The sequence below is a fragment of the Xyrauchen texanus genome, chromosome 24 (genome assembly GCF_025860055.1).
Source record: "Xyrauchen texanus isolate HMW12.3.18 chromosome 24, RBS_HiC_50CHRs, whole genome shotgun sequence".
Lineage (NCBI taxonomy): Eukaryota > Metazoa > Chordata > Actinopteri > Cypriniformes > Catostomidae > Xyrauchen > Xyrauchen texanus.
The window spans coordinates 35,314,748-35,336,027 of record NC_068299.1 but is presented as its reverse complement, the minus strand read 5'-3'; the positions used below and the strand labels follow the sequence as shown (position 1 = coordinate 35,336,027).

The following is a 21,280-nucleotide window of genomic DNA, read 5'->3' as shown; positions in this document are numbered from 1 at the left end:
GCCAAGGTTGTTCCTTCTAATCTTTCCACTGTATCAATCTGAAATGGCAGGTGTAAAAGGATCTTGGTCTGTGGGCAACGTAGGAGTCAGGAGACAATGAAGCAGGTTCAAGGTCAATTCCTTTTAATAAATTAATAGTCCACAGTTGATGGTTACCGTCAAAACAGAAACAATAACAAAAACTCTTTCTCTCTGTGTTTTAAATCGTTGGTCACTCTCTCTACCCCCTTATGCTCTGGCATGCCTTTTAAGTCTCCCTCCGCCATCACTATAATGAGAGACATGTGTTAAGAGACAATAATGAGCCAGGTGATGAGCCTTACCGCTCTCCCTCTCCCGCAGACCGACACATGACCATGCCCCCCATGCCACATGCCCCCACCACTAATTCAGGCCGGGGCAACATCCGGCCTGCATAACCAGCCACTACCATCTGCACCCCCGGTCTGTGGATCACCTTGAACTTAAAGGGCTGGAGAGCCAGATACCAACGGGTGATCCACATTAGTAATCCTTCATGCGGTGGAGCCATTGCAGAAGAGCGTGATCAGAACAGAGGGTGAAGGCCCACCCCAGCAGGTAGTAACAGAGGGTCAGAACAGGCCACTTAATCACAAGATACTCCTTCTCGATGGTGCTATATTTTGTCTTAGAGCTTGCGACTAATAAATAGCACTGGCCCAGCCCCCTGTCAGATGCATTAGTCTGCAGAATAAATAGGAGAGAGAAGTCAGGTGCACGTAAAAGCGGCCCCTCTACACAGTGTGGATTTACCTTAAGGAAGGCCTGTTGTCACGACTCTGTCCACTGGACCAGATCGTGAGCCCCCTTTTTAGTATTGTCAGTCAGCGGGCTGGTAACATCAGAATAACTTGGCACAAACCATCGGTAGTAGCCAGCCAGCCCCAAAAACTTCCTTACCCCTTTTTTGGTCTTGGGTGCCAGGCAGGCTGCAATGGCTGCAGTTTTGTCAACCTGTGGACGCACCTGCCCTTGACCCAAGTGGAACCCCAGATACCTAACTTCCACCTGCCCAGTTGCACACTTCTTCCGGTTGGGCGTGAGTCCCGCCTGTCTCAGCACTTTCAGGAATGTGAAATGTGGGGTTCTGAACAATCCGAAGGGCAGTATCACAAATTGGTGTAACGGTGTGGAAAAAAACGTCTTTTCCTGGGACATTGGAGATAAAGGGATCTGCCAAAAACCCTTCGTTAAGTCCAGCATCAAGTAAATTTGAGCTGCGCCCAACCGATCGAGTACCTCGTCAATTCGTGGCATTGGATAAGCATTAAATTTGGACACCACTTTCACTTTCCGGTAGTTGACACAGAAGCGGACCAGAACTTCCGGGCTGGCCCAATCGATGTGTGACTCTTGTATTACGCCCATTTCGAACATTGCTTCTAATTCTTCCTGAGCAATCTTTTTCTTGTGTTCAGGAAGACGATAGGGGTGGCTACGAACCACCATCCCCGGGGTGGTCTCGATATGGTGTTCGATGTGGTTTTTGCAACCGGATAGGAATGAAAACACATCTGCAACTTCCAATTGCAACCTGGCAATATCTGTAAGCTGCGACAGTGAGAGGTGGTCACCGAAAGGGACCGGGGTGAATGAACTTGGTTTGGGAGATACCTCTGGCCTGAGCTCCGTTCTCTCCGGAACTACTGTCACCAAGGCTACAGGTACCCATTCCCTCCATGGTTTGAGGAGGTTGAGAAGGTAGGTTTGATGTGCCCCTCCCCTATCTATATGCCTAACCTCAAAATCGATATCTCTAACTCGTTGTGTGGTCCTTGCCACTTGAAGAGTAATTTGGAGCTCGAGATGGGAGGTAATGCAAGCACTTTATCTTCCTGTGTGAATTCCCGGGTTTCAGCACCACTGTAAAAGGATCTTGTTCTGTGGGCAGGTTAATCAAAAGACAACCTAGTCTCATAGAATGAACATTGCTATAACAAAAATTTTGCAAACTGATTTTTAAAAATGCCACGTTCAAGCAGTTTCAACAAGAGGCGATACAACAACTGTGCATTTTATTCACTTTTGCACAAATTGCGACTACAGTGGCTTATTATGACTTTTTAAATGCTTAGTTTTTGCTCTTTTACTCACACACTCCTGAAGCTGCACGATTAATGGTTAAAAGATCACGATCACTATTCAGACACATGCATCTCAATTGTAAATGCCAACGATTCTGCATTGTATATTAACATTCCTGTGGCATGCCTGTGTAAGGTGGTCAAATTTAAAGTCCAAATTCACTTCAAGACGCATTTGTAAATGTTGATCTTTTAAACATTATACGGCATCAACAAAACACAACACTCCTACACGAGACGCTGAATAAACAAAATTTACTTATTTAAAAATAAAAGTGTTTTTATTGCATTTTTGCTTACCAGTGCAACATCAAGATAACATAGAACTGTTGATTTTTATTTATTTATTTATTGTGCAAAAAGAGCAAGGTGCTGTTTGGTTTATAATCTATTCATTACGTCCTCTTGTGGACTTCTGGCATTTTAAAATTATTTAGAATTTAATTGCATTTTTGCATAGATTGAAGCAGAGAACTTTTTTTCAGAGCCTCTAGTACAGGGGTTGGCAACCTATGGCACATGTGGAGGGGTAATCAATGGCACGCCAGCAACGGCGAGAGAGGAGTAGACTACTTTATATAAATTCTGCACCTGCATTCCAATCTACATCTAGATGTCATCCTTCCTCATGATCATGCAGCTTGTTTTCATCAGCTGAATGGGAGGCTTATTTATTCAAAATATAATTAAACCTGGAAATAAAGTTTTATGATTTTGCAGTTGTGATTCACTGAAAAGGGTTAATAGTTGATCGGCTTGTGATGTGCGAGTGGCTTGCATGCACAGCATGAGTCTCGTCACACTTTAAATGTTTTTAGTCTCACTTTTAGATGATGAAAACAGGCTGCGTGATCACGAGGAAGCATTACATCAAGATATAGATAATGATGCAGGAGTGAAAAACTTCTTATAAATAAAAGAACCTGCTCCTCTCTCACTGTTGCTTGCATACTAGTGGTTACCCCTCTGTGTGAATTAAAAAAATGTATGATATAATATAAGGAATATTTAAGATTCCACACAATTTCATGATCAGTAATCAAATAAGCAAATTTGTGACATTAACTATGTTAACTCATTTTGTATAAAAGGACGGGTTTTCTTTCATTAAAGCACTTGAGATGCTCTGTGAAAATTCACATGCAGGATCATTATTATATCATAATCATCAGGTTTTGCTCCAAAATGTCACACCAACATTTATGCTAATAATATAATTTGTAGTGAAAAATAAACAATTAAAATAAGAAAAATGGACGCAAAATTCCAAAAATCACATACATGCATATGTTTTTTGGTTTTTTTGGTTGCCGACCTCTGCTCTAGTAAATTATGTTACTTTGTTTAGTACCCTTATGTCCAGGTTAAATAAATCATTGAAAAAACTTGATTCTCAATTTATAAATTTTAAGGACAATATGGGTTAGGTTTAGGTGTTGGGTAAGGATGTATGTTTTTTTTTACCTCTCATTTACATTTACATTTACGCATTTGGCAGACACTTTTATCCAAAGCGACTTACAGTGCACTTATTACAAGGACAATCCCCCCGGAACAACTTTGAGTTAAGTGCCTTGCTCAAGGACACAATGTTGGTGGCCGTGGGGATCGAACCAGCGACCTTCTGATTACCAGTTATGTGCTTAAGCCCACTACGCTTTAGCCCACTACGCCACCACCACTCTTTTGCCAGGTTTTAGATTATTGAAGTATGTTTTGCTCAGTAAAACCTCCATCAAATATTCCCCTTAAAAACCTGGTCTGATTACGAAACCATTTCGCTCACTTTTAGCACCCCCTGCTGGAAATTTCAATGGGAAACTGCAGACAAAATTGTAATGAAGCACATAATTTTGTTTTGGAAAAATGTTGCCACAGTCACGTAATGTTCATGAGATCAGGCTGTCAAAAGATCTGAGGGTTAGATTTAGTTATATAAATGACCTACAGTATCCAGCCACCGTTCTTCCACTTGGGACTCCATATCTATCCAGTGTACTTTTTTATATTTACCTCAATCAAATATGACCATTTTGAAAATACAGTTTACTCCACTGTCCTTTAAGGCATACCATGGAATTACCATGATTCCGGATAATACAGTAGCATGATGCTTTTAGTTCTTTTTTTATTAATTATTTTAGAGTTGAGCCAAGAGAACTGACAAATATTGACTGTGTGCATTTGTGTGTGATGCAGGTGATGGAGTACGAGAACAGGATCAGAGCTTACTCCACCCCAGACAAGATATTTCGCTACTTCGCCACTCTGAAGATCATCAACGAGCACGGAGATGCAGAGGTGTACATGACTCCACAGGACTTTGTGCGCTCCATCTCGCCCAATGAGAAACAGCCTGAGAGTGAGTTGCACATCTTGTCTCATCAGGGTTTGACAAAATTCGGAATTTAGAAATTGGCTCCCTTTCAGTTCATGAGCTGAAATTTGAATTGAAATTCAGATGACAGGAAGAGGATTTTGCTGAATTGCAGTTAAAAGAACAGAGACATCACAATTAATGCAACAAAACATGAATAATTACATAATAAATTTGGACTAATTATGCCTATATGTTCCCTAATATGTAGACTACATTTTTCTTACTGAACTGATTAGATATATTTCTCAAAAGTAAGTTCAATACTGTAAAATAATTAGCACAGGATTCAAAACAGAATTTTATTTTGTTATACAGCATCACAAAATGTACATTTTTATATATATATATATATATATATATATATATAGTATATCTATAGATATATAGGAATTAGAATTAGGAAATTAAATTAGAGCATTAAAAATTAAGTGTTCGTTCACCATGGTACATAAAATGAAAATGATAATGTTTGAGTTAATGTTCTAAATATAATTATATAAGTTAAAATAAAATTATACAGGTGGCATTTCAAACTTTGTTTATTAATTTCATCAAACGTTTCTTGAAATATGTTCTCATATGCTGTGTAAGATAATGATTAAGGGAAATTCATAAAAAAAAAATTGTTAAAAGCTACACAGCAGTAACCACTGTACTGGCAGTTTGATTAATTTATTTGAAATTCATTCTATTTTAATTCTGCTTCACTTAATTCAAATTTTGAATCTTTGTTGCAATTCGAAATGGCGTGCAGCCCTGTCTTTCACACACTCTTCACACACATTAGTCATGTTGCTCTCATGCTGAGCCAGGTTTCTACATCTGTTTATATCTGTATGTGTGAAACGCTCATAAATGCACTTATAGCCTATTGGCCTTGCAAGCTGACTGACTTCCTCTTTCTCTTATTGGTTTACTGTAAGTCAGTTTTTTTTACCTGGAATATTCCTAGCATACCAATGAAGAACATAGCTCTGCACCCACAGACAGGTGCTACTGTCATGTGAAATTCCAACCCTAAAATAACTTTTTGAGTGTTTTGTCTAGTGCATTATCACTTGTTGATGTACATTAACAGTCAAAACTTTGGACACATATACTCTTTACTATTACTGTTTTCCACATTTTAGAGTAATAGTAAAGTCATCAAAATTATGAAATAACATTCACGGAAAGATGTTTCTAGTGGCAAATTATGTACTGGCCAAAATAAGTTTATAGTGTAGCTGGAAAAGTAAGGGATAATGAAGTCATCACAATTTGTTATCACAAAATAAAGCCCAACAGGGTGATCAGGACCCCCACGCTTATTACACGGCTACTAACCAAATAAATAAATAAATACGTGGACATAAAATATTTATTTGCGTTGAAATTATTTAAATATGTGAGAACAAATAAATCGCTGAACAGTTGAAATCCACATCACCAGTTTTGCTTGTGTTTATTTTGTGAAAATTATCGTCTGGCTCCTCATTATCCAGCTCATTACAAGACTACTTGCCAAATAAATAAATACTGCACATGAAACATTGATTTGCATTGAAATAACTTTATTTTAGAGATCACACAGTAATCCGAGAAGTAGTGAATAGGCTCACAATACCCGGATGAGCGGTCTTATATGTGGATGTGCGGTTGTTACTCAGATATATCAGACCACTAGATGGCACTATTGACCAATCAGAATCGAGTATTCCAGAGAGCCATGTAATAATTTTTACATTTATTTCATAAGACCACAATGTGCATAAACTATGATGTAAACACATTTACCAATATATTTAGGAATAACTTATTTAGGAATATAGATGCTCATCAATAAAAGCCATGCGACTTTGCCTCAACGAGCCATTGATGAATACATAATTAGCTCAGAGGATATCATCAATATAATTGCAAAGCATCTCAAATGTTGCTCTGGTTATTCTGAAATGTCAGAGACAAAGCCGGAGAACTGTCAGACACACTTAGAATTGATAAGTGATAAAAAACTGATATAATGCGTCTGCCGCTGAACGCTAGCATATATGAAGTTCATCAGTTCATTATTTCTGAGTGCTCTAAACATCAAGTTATCCATTAGTATTTAATAAAAGCGCCAGAGTGGCTTCGACTTCCATTTTAATTTCTATGTTGCGCCAGTTTTCCCAGAAGTGATGATTTTGTTCTCTTAAACACATGGGATGGAAACACTTCTTTACTCACAAACTATATTCTGATTTTGTGCATAAATTACATTCAAAACTTGGATGAAAACAAGCATATTGTTATACTTTAAAAAATAAGAAATATTAAATAAAGTATTTTGTTTTTTTGTATTCTTGGTGATCAGCTATAATGTCATGTATTCAATGCTATTAATAGTGGAGTTCTTGAAAATATTAAATTACCCTCAAATCATCATCAAAAAACAGGTCTAAAAATTTTAGATGTCATAATACCATTACATTTTTTTGATAACTAGTACGAGAACCGATATTTCCTTTTCGTTACTCGCCGAATCTGATACCTGTTTTTTTTTCTCCATTTCAACAATTTATTTCAATTTTATCATAAAGATCATGTCTCAATAAATTAACACATTAAAACTTGAATCAAATAAAAATAGAACAATAAGTGTTCAAAATAATATTGCATTTTTTTAAATTAATTGAATTCTTTTATACAGAAATTCACAGCATAATCCAAAATACAACATTGAAGTTATTTTTGTTAAATTAAGTGTTGAGAAATTGCTTGAATATAATACTTTAATTACTATTACTTTATTATTAGTAGCAGTGGTAGTATCACAGAGAATATCACATAACTATACAGTAGTGATCTATTTCTGTCATTCTTTTTTCCCCATTTATATTAAGCTTTTATTTTGGCAGAAACTTTTACTTTGAATTGTTTCTGTGTTTTTGACTGTAGCTTCTCACTACTGAAAAAGTTGTTTGCTACTTGACCCAATGAGATCATTAACCCACAAAAGGCTGCAATTTAATTAAATACATTTGTAGTCTGCATGTGCCTCGTGCTACAAAGTGAATGAGCGCTCTGATCGCTGTAATCTGCAACAAACAGAACACATGATGCTCCTGATGTGTGAGCCAAGGAGCTCTAAAAGACATTCGTACATTATTGGTGTTTGCTATTGGAGCATTTTTACGATTATGACTACAAGTACATGAGTGCAGTATGGGACCCAATTCCAAAACCTATATATGGGCATACCTAAAAAAAAGTAAAGCCTATTTTGGGCTTGAATTTCGAACGCTCCAGGGTCATCTTGGGCCCTGTCCGACCTCACATGATACTTGGGATCCATGATAGCTGAGCCAGGAAAGCAGCTGTTGCATGTAAAATCAGGATGCCAAACTGAGCTTTCAGAGGAGTGGAATGTTGGCAGTGTGTGTGCATGTGTGAGTGTCACAGTGCTTGATAAAATAATTAACAGATCCAGTCTGTCCCACCCAGAGGTGGAGCTGATGGGAGAGATTTGTTCACTGGCCATGAATAACTGACGGAAGTGCTGATGACTGTAAATGTGTGTCTTTAAGTCTTTGCATATGTGAATGTATCTACACTTTGTGTTCAATGTTAAAATGTTCAACATTTCCAGAGCAGCCTCCAGACTGCATTATAAATGACATTCTGTTATTTTGGATAGTAAACGTTAAATTAATTTGATGATGCATAAACTCAGATTCCCACTTATGAGGTCACACATTTTAGGTAGACTTAAAGGGTTAGTTCACCCAAAATTGAACATTCTATCATCATTTACTCACCTTTATGTCATTCCAAACCCATATGACTTTTTCTTCCATAGAGCACAAAAGATGCTTAGTAGAATGATAGGGACTGGCAGCCTCAGTCACCATTCACTTTCATTGCATCTTGTTTCCGTTCAATAACGTGAGGGATTGGATTAGGGCTGTGTTTGGGGAACAACAAAGGACACTGATTAAAGCAATAGCTCACCCAAAAATGAAAATTCTTTCATCGTTTACTCACTTCCATGCCATCCCAGATGTGGATGACTTCTTTCTTCTGCAGAACTCAAATTAATTAAGAAAACCATCTTAGTGAATCTCAATGAATGGTGGTCAGAACTTTGAAGCTCCAAAAAGCACATAAAGGCAGCATAAAATTAGACTCCAGTGGTTTAATCCATTTCTTGTGAAGTGATATGATAGGTTTTGCTGGAAAAAAAAACTGATTCATATTTATGTCCTTTTTACTATAAATTATCCTCCCTGCCCAGCAGGTGGCGATATGCAAGAAACAAAATAACATGAACTCTTAGGAGAGAAGAGGGCTGCTTGAAAGTAGAGATTTATTGTAAAAAAGGACTTAATAATATTGATCTGTTTCTCACCCACACTTATCATAACACTTCTGAAGACATGGATGTAACCACTGGAGACTTTTGGATTATTTTTTAGTCATATGGATTTACATTCTGAGCTTAAAAAAAAATGTTCTACTTGGCCTAAAGATATTGCATAGTGCTCTGTCGCTCATGCAATACATTCAGATGTGCTTTAATCACAAGGAATGTCAGAAGGACCATGATAAGAGAAATGGGCACTAATAAAGCAAAGTGGTCATGAGAAAATACCCTCTTAAATATGCTGTTTAGGGACCTTTATTTACTGGAATCACTGAAATGAAGAAGTCACTGCTTGGTCAGTTCATGTGGAAGGGCTGATATTGGCCATGTCCTCCCCTTTAAAAGGACATTTTTATCTACTTTATTTGGAGTCTAAATGGTGTCACAACGAGGCGACCAGCTCTTCATCCAATCTGCCCACCTCAGTACTCCTGAAAGCCAAGGCACACAAATCTCTCTTTTCCCTGTCTCTCTCACTTGCTCTCTTTATATCTCTCTGAGGTTTCTCATGACATTCGCCCTCTTCATTTATCTCTCTTCAATTGTTTCTCTCTGCCTTTGTCTTCTCTTTTATTGATCTGTCACTTAGTTTTCAGTTTTAAAAGGATATTTCACCCTAAAATGAAATTGATTCACCCTCTTGTTTTGTGAACACAATAAGGGAATTTTTTAAGAATATCCTGGCCGCTCTTTTCCATATAATGAAAGTAGATGGTGACTGGGGAAGCTTCAAAATAACTGAAAAGCACCATAAAAGGATCATATAGAGTAAGTAGTCAGTTTGACTCATTCTTTTGAAGCCATGCAATAGCTTTGTGTGAGGAACAGATTGAGTTGTTATTCACTGAAAATATTCCCCACATCTGTAGCTCTCAAAAACAAATATGGTACTATTGATGTCAATGACGTGTGGTCATGAGACACTCAAGAACATATGGTGTTTGGTGTCAAATTGTGTTGACGCACCATTTTTGTAGTCCATTTCAGAGCTTGAATTAACAACTTTAATTTTTGTCTGTTCCTTGAACAAATCTAGTGTATCACTTCTGAAGACTGAATATAGTTGAATATACTATACGACTATTGAATATAGTCATAGTGACAACTGTATTATTTATTATTTAATCAATTTAATTGTATGGAAAAGAGTGGCCAGGATATTCTTAAAAATGTCACCTTTTGTTTTCCACTGAAGAAAGTAAGTCATACTGGTTTGGAACAACATAAGGATAAGTAAATGATGACAGGATTTTCATTTTGGGGTAAACTTTTCCTATAATGTGCTTTATTGGCATGACAAATATTTGTATGTTTAAGCATTTGCAGCTTAGGTGTTTACTATTAAAATAGTGTAAACAAATTCATAGATAAACAACATGCATAGTAATTTCCAAAGAAAGATAAAATGAATTCATAAATAATAATAATTAGAATTAAGACCCCAAAAAAGATCAATAATAATAATAAGGATTAGCACTATTGTCTCTGAATTGTTATATTAGATGGTGGATTCTGCATGACTGTCTTGGTTGGTGTGTGTGGAGGAAGTGGGGCAGTGTGCGTTTAGCAGATAGATTGTGAAAGACAGACAGACGAAACACTTGGACGGCCATTCATCTCCTTTCCTCCCAGCCAAATGCCCTGCGACCATAATTTCAAAGCACAGTTTTGCCAGCTTTATTAGAGTAAATGGGCCTCAATTGGCTCGGATAAAGTGTTTTTGTCAAAATTTAAGTTACATTTATAGGAAAAAGTGAAGTTATGTAATATTCACTATAATACTAATAAATCAGTAGTAATTGTATTATCCTTAAGCAGTGTCAAACATCTGTGATGCTCTTTTATGCAGCACGTTATTTGACCAAATATAACTCCAATGTTAATAATGCAATATTATGTTGAAAATTAATTGTTATATTTATATTTGATTATAGTTATAATCAATTCATTTATTTAAACACTATTTTGATTATAAAATTGAAAAAAAAAAAAGCTGTAGATATGGAGTTCAGAAAAAATAAAATAGAAGTATAGAACTCTGTATAAGCGAGTACCAAATATGAAGTAAAATATGAAGTATCGGTACTTGTACTCATTCAAAAAAAAAAAAAAATGGGGACATATTTGTTAATTTTTTGGCTGACTGCTTCTATTCTGATGAGGGTCGCATGATCGAAAGGTTAAAAAAAGGTTTTTTTCATCATTAGGGTTTTAAAGGTTTCAGTTTTATTTTATTATATAATGTGTATTGAAAACTGAACCAAAAGCTCAGTGTTTGTTTTTCCAATGTTAGTTATGTTCCATTTGCAATTTGTTTTAGTTTTCATTAACACTGTGCTGTACATACAGTAACATACATGTCCATTTTGGCTGGGTTAAGTATATTAGAGACCCCATGAAATGGTTTGACTAGTGCAGTTTTCTCCTTATGTTGACATATTTCCTTTTGAATCAGGAAGAGTTAGTTAAAAATAAAAAAAATAGCAAATCAGTTTTATTTGATTTGCTACTTGCTGGTTTGTTCTGGAAAATTCTCATTCCAGAGAGCATATTAGCAACTTGAGTTAAGTTACTAAAAAAAGCAATCCATTACAAATTACTTTGTAATTACAAATCCATTACAAATTATTTCTCTAAAATTGTAATCAGATTTCTTTACAGATTACTTTAAAAAGTAATCCCATTACTAATTACTTTACTTTTAAGTTACTTTATAATACAAATTTCACAGAAATTTCACAGAAATGTTTTGCTCAAAAAATTAATAATAAGAATATATTGTTAGTAAGGGATAATTTATTCCTTTTATCACGAAATAAACCCTGACAGGATTATCAGGACCTTGACGTTGGGTTTATTACACAGCTACTAACCAAATTAATAAATACATGGACATAAAATACAGATTTGCATTGAAATTATGTGAGAGTAAATAAATCACTGAACAGCTGAAGTCCACCTCTTGTTTGCATCTCATTTCTGTTGATGTTTATTCTGTGCTAATGTCCATCTGAATCCTCATTATCCGGGTTATTTCAAGACTTTCCAAATAAATTGACAAATAATTTTATTAGCTTACTTGTGGAGATCGCACAGTGATCCGAGAATCAGGAAAGATGACTCACAAATACCTGGATGTGTGCGGCCTGATATGTCTTCATCCCGAGATGTGCGGTTGTTACTCAAAAATATCAGACTGCTAGGTGGCGCCACTTACCATTCATAATCGAGTAATCCAGAGAGCCGTGTAATAAGATATGATAATTGATTATATTGTCTATATAACGGTAGTACACTAGCATATACAGTAGATGACCTCAAAGCTAACACCCATGGACTAAAAGCCATAAAACTCTCATTTTGATTTCATTGGGTTTTTAAATTGACAGTGTATTTATATATGAGAGTATGAAATGAAGTTTGCAATTTTACAGCTGTAATAATAATACATAAATATGATGACTTCATTGACTGTATATTGTAAACATTTATAGACCACACTGAATTTATTATTGACATGTCATTCAGAAAAAAGTAACCCACTATTTTAAAAAGTTTTTGGATGCCAGGAGATGTGTGTGATGTCATTAAAATAAGTTTAAAGAGTCTGTGTTCCTTTAGGGAGAGAAGAGTGGTAGGAAAAGAAAGAAAGAGTGAGAAAGTGAACAAAAATTGTACTATTCATCTGGCTGCGAGGAAAGCTGTTCCATAATTCATCCTGTTTCAGCAGCTGAATTAGGCAGAGCTCAAAGGCTGTTCAGTCCTCGAGCAGCAGAAACTCTGAGTTAGGCCTGGCTTTTCACCCATAATCTCTGTCAAGACCTCACCTGTCATTCAATTGCTCCATGCATAAAGAGGGTCAAGGATGCAACTTTAAGGAAAGCACACTTTGTATTCAAAGAGCCCCACCTAGACATATCACTGGTTCAATTTCTGGATGCTTTAGCCAACAAAACTTCCTGCACTTAATTGTCACAATACTGAAGGTTTAGTAGTCTGTACCAATACCAATCACTTATCCACATGCAAGTCATGCAGTGCAGAAGTAGTTCACCCAAAAACGAAACTTCACCCTGAAGCCGTCTCAAACACTAATGAATTTCTTTCTTCCTCAGAACACAAACAAGATATTTTGATGGAGATATGATGTGAACATATCCATACAATGCAAGTCAATGGGGTCCAAAACTTTCAAGCTCCAAAATGCACATAAAGGCAGCATAAAAGTAATTAATATGACTTCAGTGGTTTAATCCATGTCTTCTTAAATGTTTTGATGGGTTTTGGATGAGAACAAACCAAAATGCAACTCTTTTTTTCACTTTGCATTCTCCTTTGTGCGGTCTTTATTTTTAAGCTTTTTTACACTTTCTCGCACTTAACACATGCACAGAGCGCACAACCCCATTGACTTGCATTGTATGGATATATTCAATCAAAACTCTAATATCTATGTTTGTGTTCAGCCGAAGAAAGAAAGTCATACAAGTTTGAGATGAGATAAGTTTTAATGATGAGAGAACTGTAATTATTGGGTGAACTGTTCCTTTAAAGGTACAGAGTGCGTCCCATAGAGCTCAGCTCAGCCATATGGCCTCAGTATTACTTTCAGCCCTGCAATGTTTACAAGATTAATGGAGAAACAAATCAATGCTGAATGATTCTGGCATTTATGAGGAAGCTCTTGAAAATGGAAATGAATCGATAATGGCTGATATCAATCACTTGTACACGTCAGTAATTGGCCGGTTCCTGTAATGACATCTATAAATTTAAGTGACTACTGGGATTCAAAGATACGTTTACAAATGTATGTTTACGTGTGATAAATACTCTGTTCTGAAATCTAGTGAGCTAAGCAACATACTAGCGCCAGGTCATATGGAGTAACCTTAAGAAAACTTAACATTTCTGATATGTGTGGCTGCAGTGCATAAAATCATGCAGATGTGGGTCAGGAGCTTCAGTTAATGTTCACATCAACCATCAGAATGGGGGAAAAATGTGATCTCAGTGATTTGGAGCGTGGCGTGATTGTTCAATAGAATGTAGAAAATGCTTGAAATATTATTCACATTTTTTTTTATACATGCTCACAACCATTACATTTCTATGGACTTGACACACGTTTTAAATTAGATTTGTTGAAAGGTTTTTCATTTTTATCACCTCTGACAATTTGTCAATGACCCAGCTGCCCATGTAGTCAGTAGACCTCATTGCTTAACACTCCCTCTCTCTCTCTCTCTCTCTCTCTCTCTCTCTCTCTCAGACCTTGGTCTGGACCAGTTTGTCGTGAAACGCTATGATGGAAAGGTAAGCAGCAAGTGTGTGTGTGTAAATGTGGGCAAGTGAGTGGGAGCCAAGACTTTACTTTGCTATTGTACATCTCGACAGGATGACGCAGTATTGAGACGTTTGTTCTCCCTGCACTCTTCATAAAACCCTTTCAGTCTCATCACATAATCTCATTCACAGCTCAGTCCAGCTCAGACTGCCGAGCGCTCGATGAGACATTCTCTTTTACTCTCTGACGCACTAGAGAAAAGCTCACTGCACTCTTGGAATATGTTCCATGACTGATTACAAATACGTTCAGGGATAGACAGTGTCATTATAGAAGTATATTTTCTGTAATTTAGAAAACAATGTTCGTCATCCTGTGTATCATTTCGGGTGTCATCTCTACTTGAAATGTCTTCAGTTGACCCTTTTTAAATAGACCTTTGCTTTGGCTATCTTTATATGTGGCAGTTCTTCCCTCACTGTCTTGATTTCTTTGCTTTATTCTTGTCCACTTTAGCCACTAGTACTAGACATGTATAGGTAAAGACATTTTTGCAGATACCGATAGTTATTTTTGTGATGGCCAGTAAGTGAAATCGCCATGAAAACAAATATATTGTACAGTAAAAAAGACTAATAACTTTTACTAACTAGTACTAATGTGTTGCTAGTAATATAAGCCATGCTTTCAATATTAGCCTAAACAAATAATGTTCATAATTAAATCATTTCAATAATAATATAAAAAAAAAAAAATATTGGCCACTAATATGGTCAACAACATACATCACTAAGTAGTACCCCTTGTCCACTAGCCTGAAAATTAACTTGCATTTAGTTTATGTACAGGAGACATCTCTCCACCACAATTATTAAAGGGATAGCTCACCCAAAAAATGAAAATACTCTCATCATTTACTCACCCTCATGCCATCCCAGACATGTATGACTTTATTTCTTCTGCAGAAACAAATGAAGATTTTTAGAAGAATATTTCAGCTCTGCAGGGACATACAATGCAAGTGAATGTGTACCAACATTTTGAAGCTCCAAAAAGCACATAAAGGTAGCATAAAAGTAATCCATAAGACTCCAGTGGTTTAATCCATGTCTTCTGAAGCAATTTGATAGGCGTGGGTGAGAAACAGATCAATATTTAGGTCTTTTTTACTATAAATATCCACTTTCACTTTCATGTTCATCTTCTTTTGCACGAAGAATGCAAATCGCCACTTGCTGGGCAGTGAGGACAATTTATAGTAAAATAGGACTCAAATATTGATTTGTTTCTCACCCACGCCTATCAAATTGCTTCAGAAGACATGGATTAAACCACTGGAGTCTTATGGATAACATTTATGCTGCCTTTATGTGATTTTGGAGCTTCAAAGTTCTGGTCACCATTCACTTGCATTGTATGTCCCTACAGAGCTGAAATATTCTTCTAAAAATCTTGTTTGTGTTCAGCAGAAGATAGAAAGTCTTCCACATCTTGGATGGCATGAGGGTGAATAAATGATGAGAGAATTTACATTTTTGGGTGAACTATCCCTTTAAGAAGCAACATTAATCAAATTAATCATTTTAGTACAGGTGACACTTGCAAAACAAAGATATTAAACAAAACGACAAAGAATCTTACACTGTTGGAATGAGATTTCATATCAATTTATTGTAGTTTTACAGTCATAAACCATAAATGTAGTAACTCTTGTATTTTGTTGGAAACCATGGAAGCTTTTTAAAGGCTTGTATTAAATCTATAACGTTCTGTGGTAATGTCTCTTATATCTACAGCCTTTGATTCTGTTTTATTTCCCAGCAAAAGTCCTATTCTACTTGACAATTCCCCTCTATTCCTTTTAATTTCCCTTTGTCCGTGTTCCTTGCTCTTTTTGTTATCTCTGGGGATTTTTGGCCACAGCGCGGCCTGAGGTATGTGAAATATGTCTCAGTTCATCTTTATTTCCATTCTTCTGTCCAAGCATTCACATGGATTGCTTTATATGACCCTGCAGCAAGACTGCTGAATCCAGACCCTCTTCCACATTGGCCGCTGAATCGCAGTCGTATGATATTACTTAGACAGTATTTTTAGCAGTTAGCGCATGGGTGCACTGTGCTAATAAACACTCATTCATATTTGTTTTACGTTGTGTGAATATGAACACACCAGCACATTAAACCTTCATGTTCATCATACGCTATTAGTGATTTACAGCTCATAACTTCTGGTGCTTCACAAGTGTGACTTTCACATCTAAAACAGGTTGTGTGTGTGTGAGAGAAAAAGTGTGCATTCCCTTCAGCCCACTTTATTAGGCACGAGTGTTTTGCAAACCCAATGTATGTTTTCCTACAGTATGACAGTCAGTGTTGGGGAAGCTGCTAAGTTACTCATCATTTAAACTAGTTAACTACAGTCAAGCTACTCTTTTGAAAAAGTAGTTAGCTACTCTACAAGTTACTAATAAAAGTATCTGGGTGAATCTTATTAAAACATATCCTGGTCACATTTCACCACAAGTCAAAATATAGAAATTGCATAGCATTTTGACATTATTTTCATGATAATGAAGCATTGTGTCAGTACGGGTTACTTTTTAGTTTTTTGTAATCCCTATTATTCTCAATATCAATTCTCATTACTGTAATACTGTTCCATTTTTAATGTCATTTAACTAAATTAAATATTGTATATATATCCTTTAAGCAAAATAGAATTTCTTATTTGTATTTATTTATTTATTTTGTTTGGACATATCCTAGCAGGATGAATCTTGATTTTGCGATTCAAACAGCTAGCTACATTTATGGAATTAAATTATTAGATTTGATGTGGTATTATTATTATTGTTATCATTATTATTATTATTAATAATAATAATATTGTTATTATTACAGTTATTTAAAAAAATATAAAAAAACGTGATTCACCCTGCTAAATACATTGAAGCAATTTATGGGGACAAAATATTTTTACGTAATTAGATTTTATGTATTATTATTGTTGTTGTTGTTGTTGTTGTTGATGTTGTTGTTATTATGAGCTATATATATAAAAAAAAAAAAAAAGTGAATCACCCATCTTGTCACGAACGCCGGTGAAGGACCACACATCCCATAACCTCACATACCTGGTCCGATTGCCCGCAGCTGTTCCCCATTACCTCCACTCTATTTAATCACGCGTGTCTGTGCCATCTTTGCAAAGTCTTGTTTGCCCCGGCTGCATTTCTGAGCTCTCTTGAATTAACCTTCTACTAGATCTCCTGTGTATTTACCTAGCCTGTTCTACGACCACAATTACCTGCCGCCTGCACTTGTTACCTTAACGCCTGTCTACCTGTCTACGATACCTGCTGCCTGCCTCGATCCACTACCTGTCTGACCACGAACTCGATTGCCCATTACATTCCTGTCTGCCCTAAAACTGAACCTTGCCTGTTTTGACCTTAACCCTGTCTCTGAATAAAAGACCGCTTATGGATCCCAACCAACCTGAGTCTTCATTACACATCTAGCTTAATTTATTACATTTAACGGGACAATATATTATACATAATTATTATATTTTATGTATTATTATTATTATTATTATTATTATTATTATTGTTATTACTAATATGATATATTTAAAAACAAATCGTGATTCACCCAGCATGCTACATTGAAGCAATTTAAGGGGACAGTGTATTTTAGATAAATATGAACTTTTATGTATTATTATTAATTCTATAATTAGTATAATACTATACTATAATTAAAAATAAAATAAAATTGTGATTCTCCCAGTTCGCAATATTTTTGCAATTTAAGGGGGCAATATTTGTTTTATGTAATTATTAGATCTTATATATTATTGCTATTATTAGATAATTTATTTTTAAAAACAAATTTATGCTAAATAGAACTAATATCAACAGTGTTAAATGTTTAATTCAACAGAAAAAGCTGTGAAATGACGCACCGATACGTTTGTGAACACTGTAGCGTGATGACTCTCTGAATCTTTTTTTTAAACCAGTTCATTGAAATCGTTTGGTTACGTATGTAACCTCCGTTCCCCGAGGGAGGGAACGACACGTTGTGTCAGAGAAGCGATATTAGGGGTCTCTCTTGAGCGCCGATATCCACCTCTGATCTATGAAAAAAGGCCAATGAGAGTTGGCAGCCGGTATTTGCATGTCCCGCCCCCGGACATACGGGTATTTAAGCGGCGCAAATACGGGAGTTCATTCAGGATTTTTCTGAGGAGCCGGAAATGGTCCGACCACAACAGTGGCTCGGTTCAGCGACATGGCGGAGGAAAGACACAACGTGTCGTTCCCTCCCTCGGGGAACGGAGGTTACATACGTAACCAAACGTTCCCCTTCTGTCGCTCCACGTTGTGTCGGAGAAGCGACACTAGGGGACCCATTCCAATCTTGCCATGCGCTGAACCGTGTACGTGAACCGCCGATACAGAGGCGGGCAGTCTGTACCTGGCTGCACGTACCCTTCCCCAATGCCCCATAAGAACATCGGAATCCTTCTAGTTACCCTGGAAGGGGAACAAGGCGATGTTTGCCAACATGGGAACGGGCCAGCCTGGCTGGGCCTCTTTTCTCTCTATGTTTCTCGCATAGAGCAATCACGGCCGGGACCCTTACGAGCATATAGGGAAGGGGGTCTTACCCAGACCCTGCGGAGACCACACCTGCCCTTTTTCTTGGGGAGGAAAAGTGGTAGACACGTCACACGGCCGTCTTAGGGCTCGTGTGGAAAGTATGGCGCGGTGGTAGATCCAGCCTCGAAAGGGGGGAGTTGCTACAGCACGGCGACCGGGGCAGCTGTAACTGCCTAAGGGAGACACGGGGGTCCGCTCGTAAGGGGACAGAACCGTGGAATTACACACAGGGGGAGTCCGAGCAGGAGGCCTTACCTGTGGAGCACCTATACCAGTACAGGGTAGCCATCAGGGTACCCGCAGTGGCTTGGGTCGGCGAGTTCCTCCGCTGAACCGCGGACCCGGAGGGCTGGGGAGGAATCGACCAGGGTCCCGACTCGGAGTGGGGCGCCCTGGGAAGAAGGCGCACTACTTTACCTTGACGTCAGGAACAGGGCGATGGGTGCAAGCGATCCACCCGGCCGGTCGGTCTACGTGTTACCGAGTTCTACGGGCTCGGACCTGACAAAACACGAGACGCAACCGACTCGACGCGGAGGTTGTAAAACCTCGCGAAGGTGTTGGGTGTTGCCCAACCCGCGGCTCTACAGATGTCTGCTAGGGAGGTGCCCTTGGCCAGTGCCCACGAGGACGCAACACCCCTTGTTGAGTGAGCTCGGACCCGCAAGTGTAGGAGCACGGCCTGGGTGTGATAAGCCAGTGTGATGGCGTCGACAACCCAGTGGGCGAGCCTCTGTTTGGAGACGGCATCCCTTTCTGCCGTCCCCCAAAGCAGACAAAGAGCTGCTCAGAGCGTCTGGTGCTCTGTGTGCGGTCCAGGTAAATGCGCAGGGCGCGCACTGGACATAGCAACGAAAGGGCTGGCTCCAAGTAGACGTCAGCTCTTCATGCACCTCCGGGAAAAACGGGACCGGGGGGATGCTAGGCCGCGAATGGCGCGCTGCCCCCAGGAACCAGTCATCCAACTGTGAAGGCTGTGGGGAGGATGGAGGGTTCCAATCCAACCCCACGCTCATGGCGGCCCGGGAAAGCATGTCAGACATCTGAGCGTCGGCCTCAGCCTGGGCCTGCTGGCCTGAAGGCGGCAGTCCAGGGGAGTCCTCGGCATCAGACATCACACTCTCCGATGCAGCGGTGAGCTCATCTGCTTCGGGCTCGGGAGGATAGACAGCCGGGCCGTGAGGCGAGCCGCTATCGCCGTGAGTGTAGACGGGGACCAGCGAGCGTGTCGGGGAACGGGAGGTTCGCGGGGGGCTACCCGGCGAAACTGCACCCGCTGCCGCCCCCAAATCGCCCCCAGTGCCAACCGCATCGTCCTCAATCCCGTGGGAAGAAGGAGCAATGCGGGGTGCAGCTGGGGTGGCTTGCTTTCTGTTGAAAGCAAGCCGCGACCGCAACGTGGTCATGGTCATGTTCTCGCAGTGAGAACATGAGCCATCCACAAACGCCGCCTCGGTGTGATCGCGGCCCAAACACACGAGACAGTGCCTGTGGCCGTCTGAAGCGGAGAGCACTCTACCGCATCCAGGAACAACACAGGGGCGGAAGGGCATCTTGAAAAAGACGTGTCCTGAAAAGGACGTTCAACGCCGCTGTGTTTTGCTCTTTTAGAGAAATTACTCTTTTAATAGGAATTTACTCTTTTAATACACAGTGTGTGTGTGTGTGTGTCTGCGCTGTCGAAGCGCTCAGGGGCAACAATGCATGCCGTGCAATGTGAAGGAGAAAGCCGCTGTTGTGCGCCGTCAACATCCAACAGCATGCAGATCGTCAGAGGAAACAGGAACTGTTTAAAGTGGTGTGTAACTCGCAGCAAACTGCAGACAGACCATCGGCTCCGAAGAAATTTTCTAAATGAACTCCCTTATTTGCGCCGCTTAAATACCCGTATGTCCGGGGGCGGGACATGCAAATACTGGCTGCCAACTCTCATTGGCCTTTTTTCATAGATCAGAGGTGGATATCGGCGCTCAAGAGAGACCCCTAGTGTCGCTTCTCCGACACAACGTGGAGAGAGCGACAGAAGGGGAAGAACAGATTTGTTCAAATCGACCATCTCAACTAACTTCTTTGCAGACTTCACAGTGCTATGAGAGAGGAAGACATATTATATTAGGTTTGTCCCATTACATCACTAGTTGATGAAAAATGTAGCTTGTTATAGGAAAAGCTTCACTATTTTGAAAACAGCTGAGCTACTGTCACATTACTGAAAAAGCTAAATAAAGAGTTAAAAGCATCACTACTTCTAGCCAGTAACTCCCCAACACTTGTGTATCTGTATAATCATGGAATTGTATATCTATGTTGATCTTCCATCTCTCTGTCTCTCTCTCTCTCTCTTTTAACACATGAATTCATTGTTCCTCCAGGCCTCAAGATGTCCTGCATTGTGTTTTTAAATTCAAATGTGATACCATTGTGTTTGTGTTGATGGATTAATTTGTGCTCTCGG

The 21,280-nt window shown here is 38.7% G+C and overlaps 1 protein-coding gene across 1 annotated transcript in view; it reads left to right on the top strand.

Annotated features, from left to right (window-relative positions):
- The window catches only part of LOC127617477 (calcium uptake protein 1, mitochondrial), a 76,952-nt gene that overhangs the window by 20,073 nt on the left and 35,599 nt on the right, over positions 1 to 21,280 (top strand). Inside the window, exons 4-5 of the mRNA XM_052089454.1 lie at positions 4,305 to 4,467; positions 14,142 to 14,185. Coding sequence (XP_051945414.1) covers positions 4,305 to 4,467; positions 14,142 to 14,185 — 207 coding nt within the window. The remainder of the gene's footprint in view (positions 1 to 4,304; positions 4,468 to 14,141; positions 14,186 to 21,280) is intronic.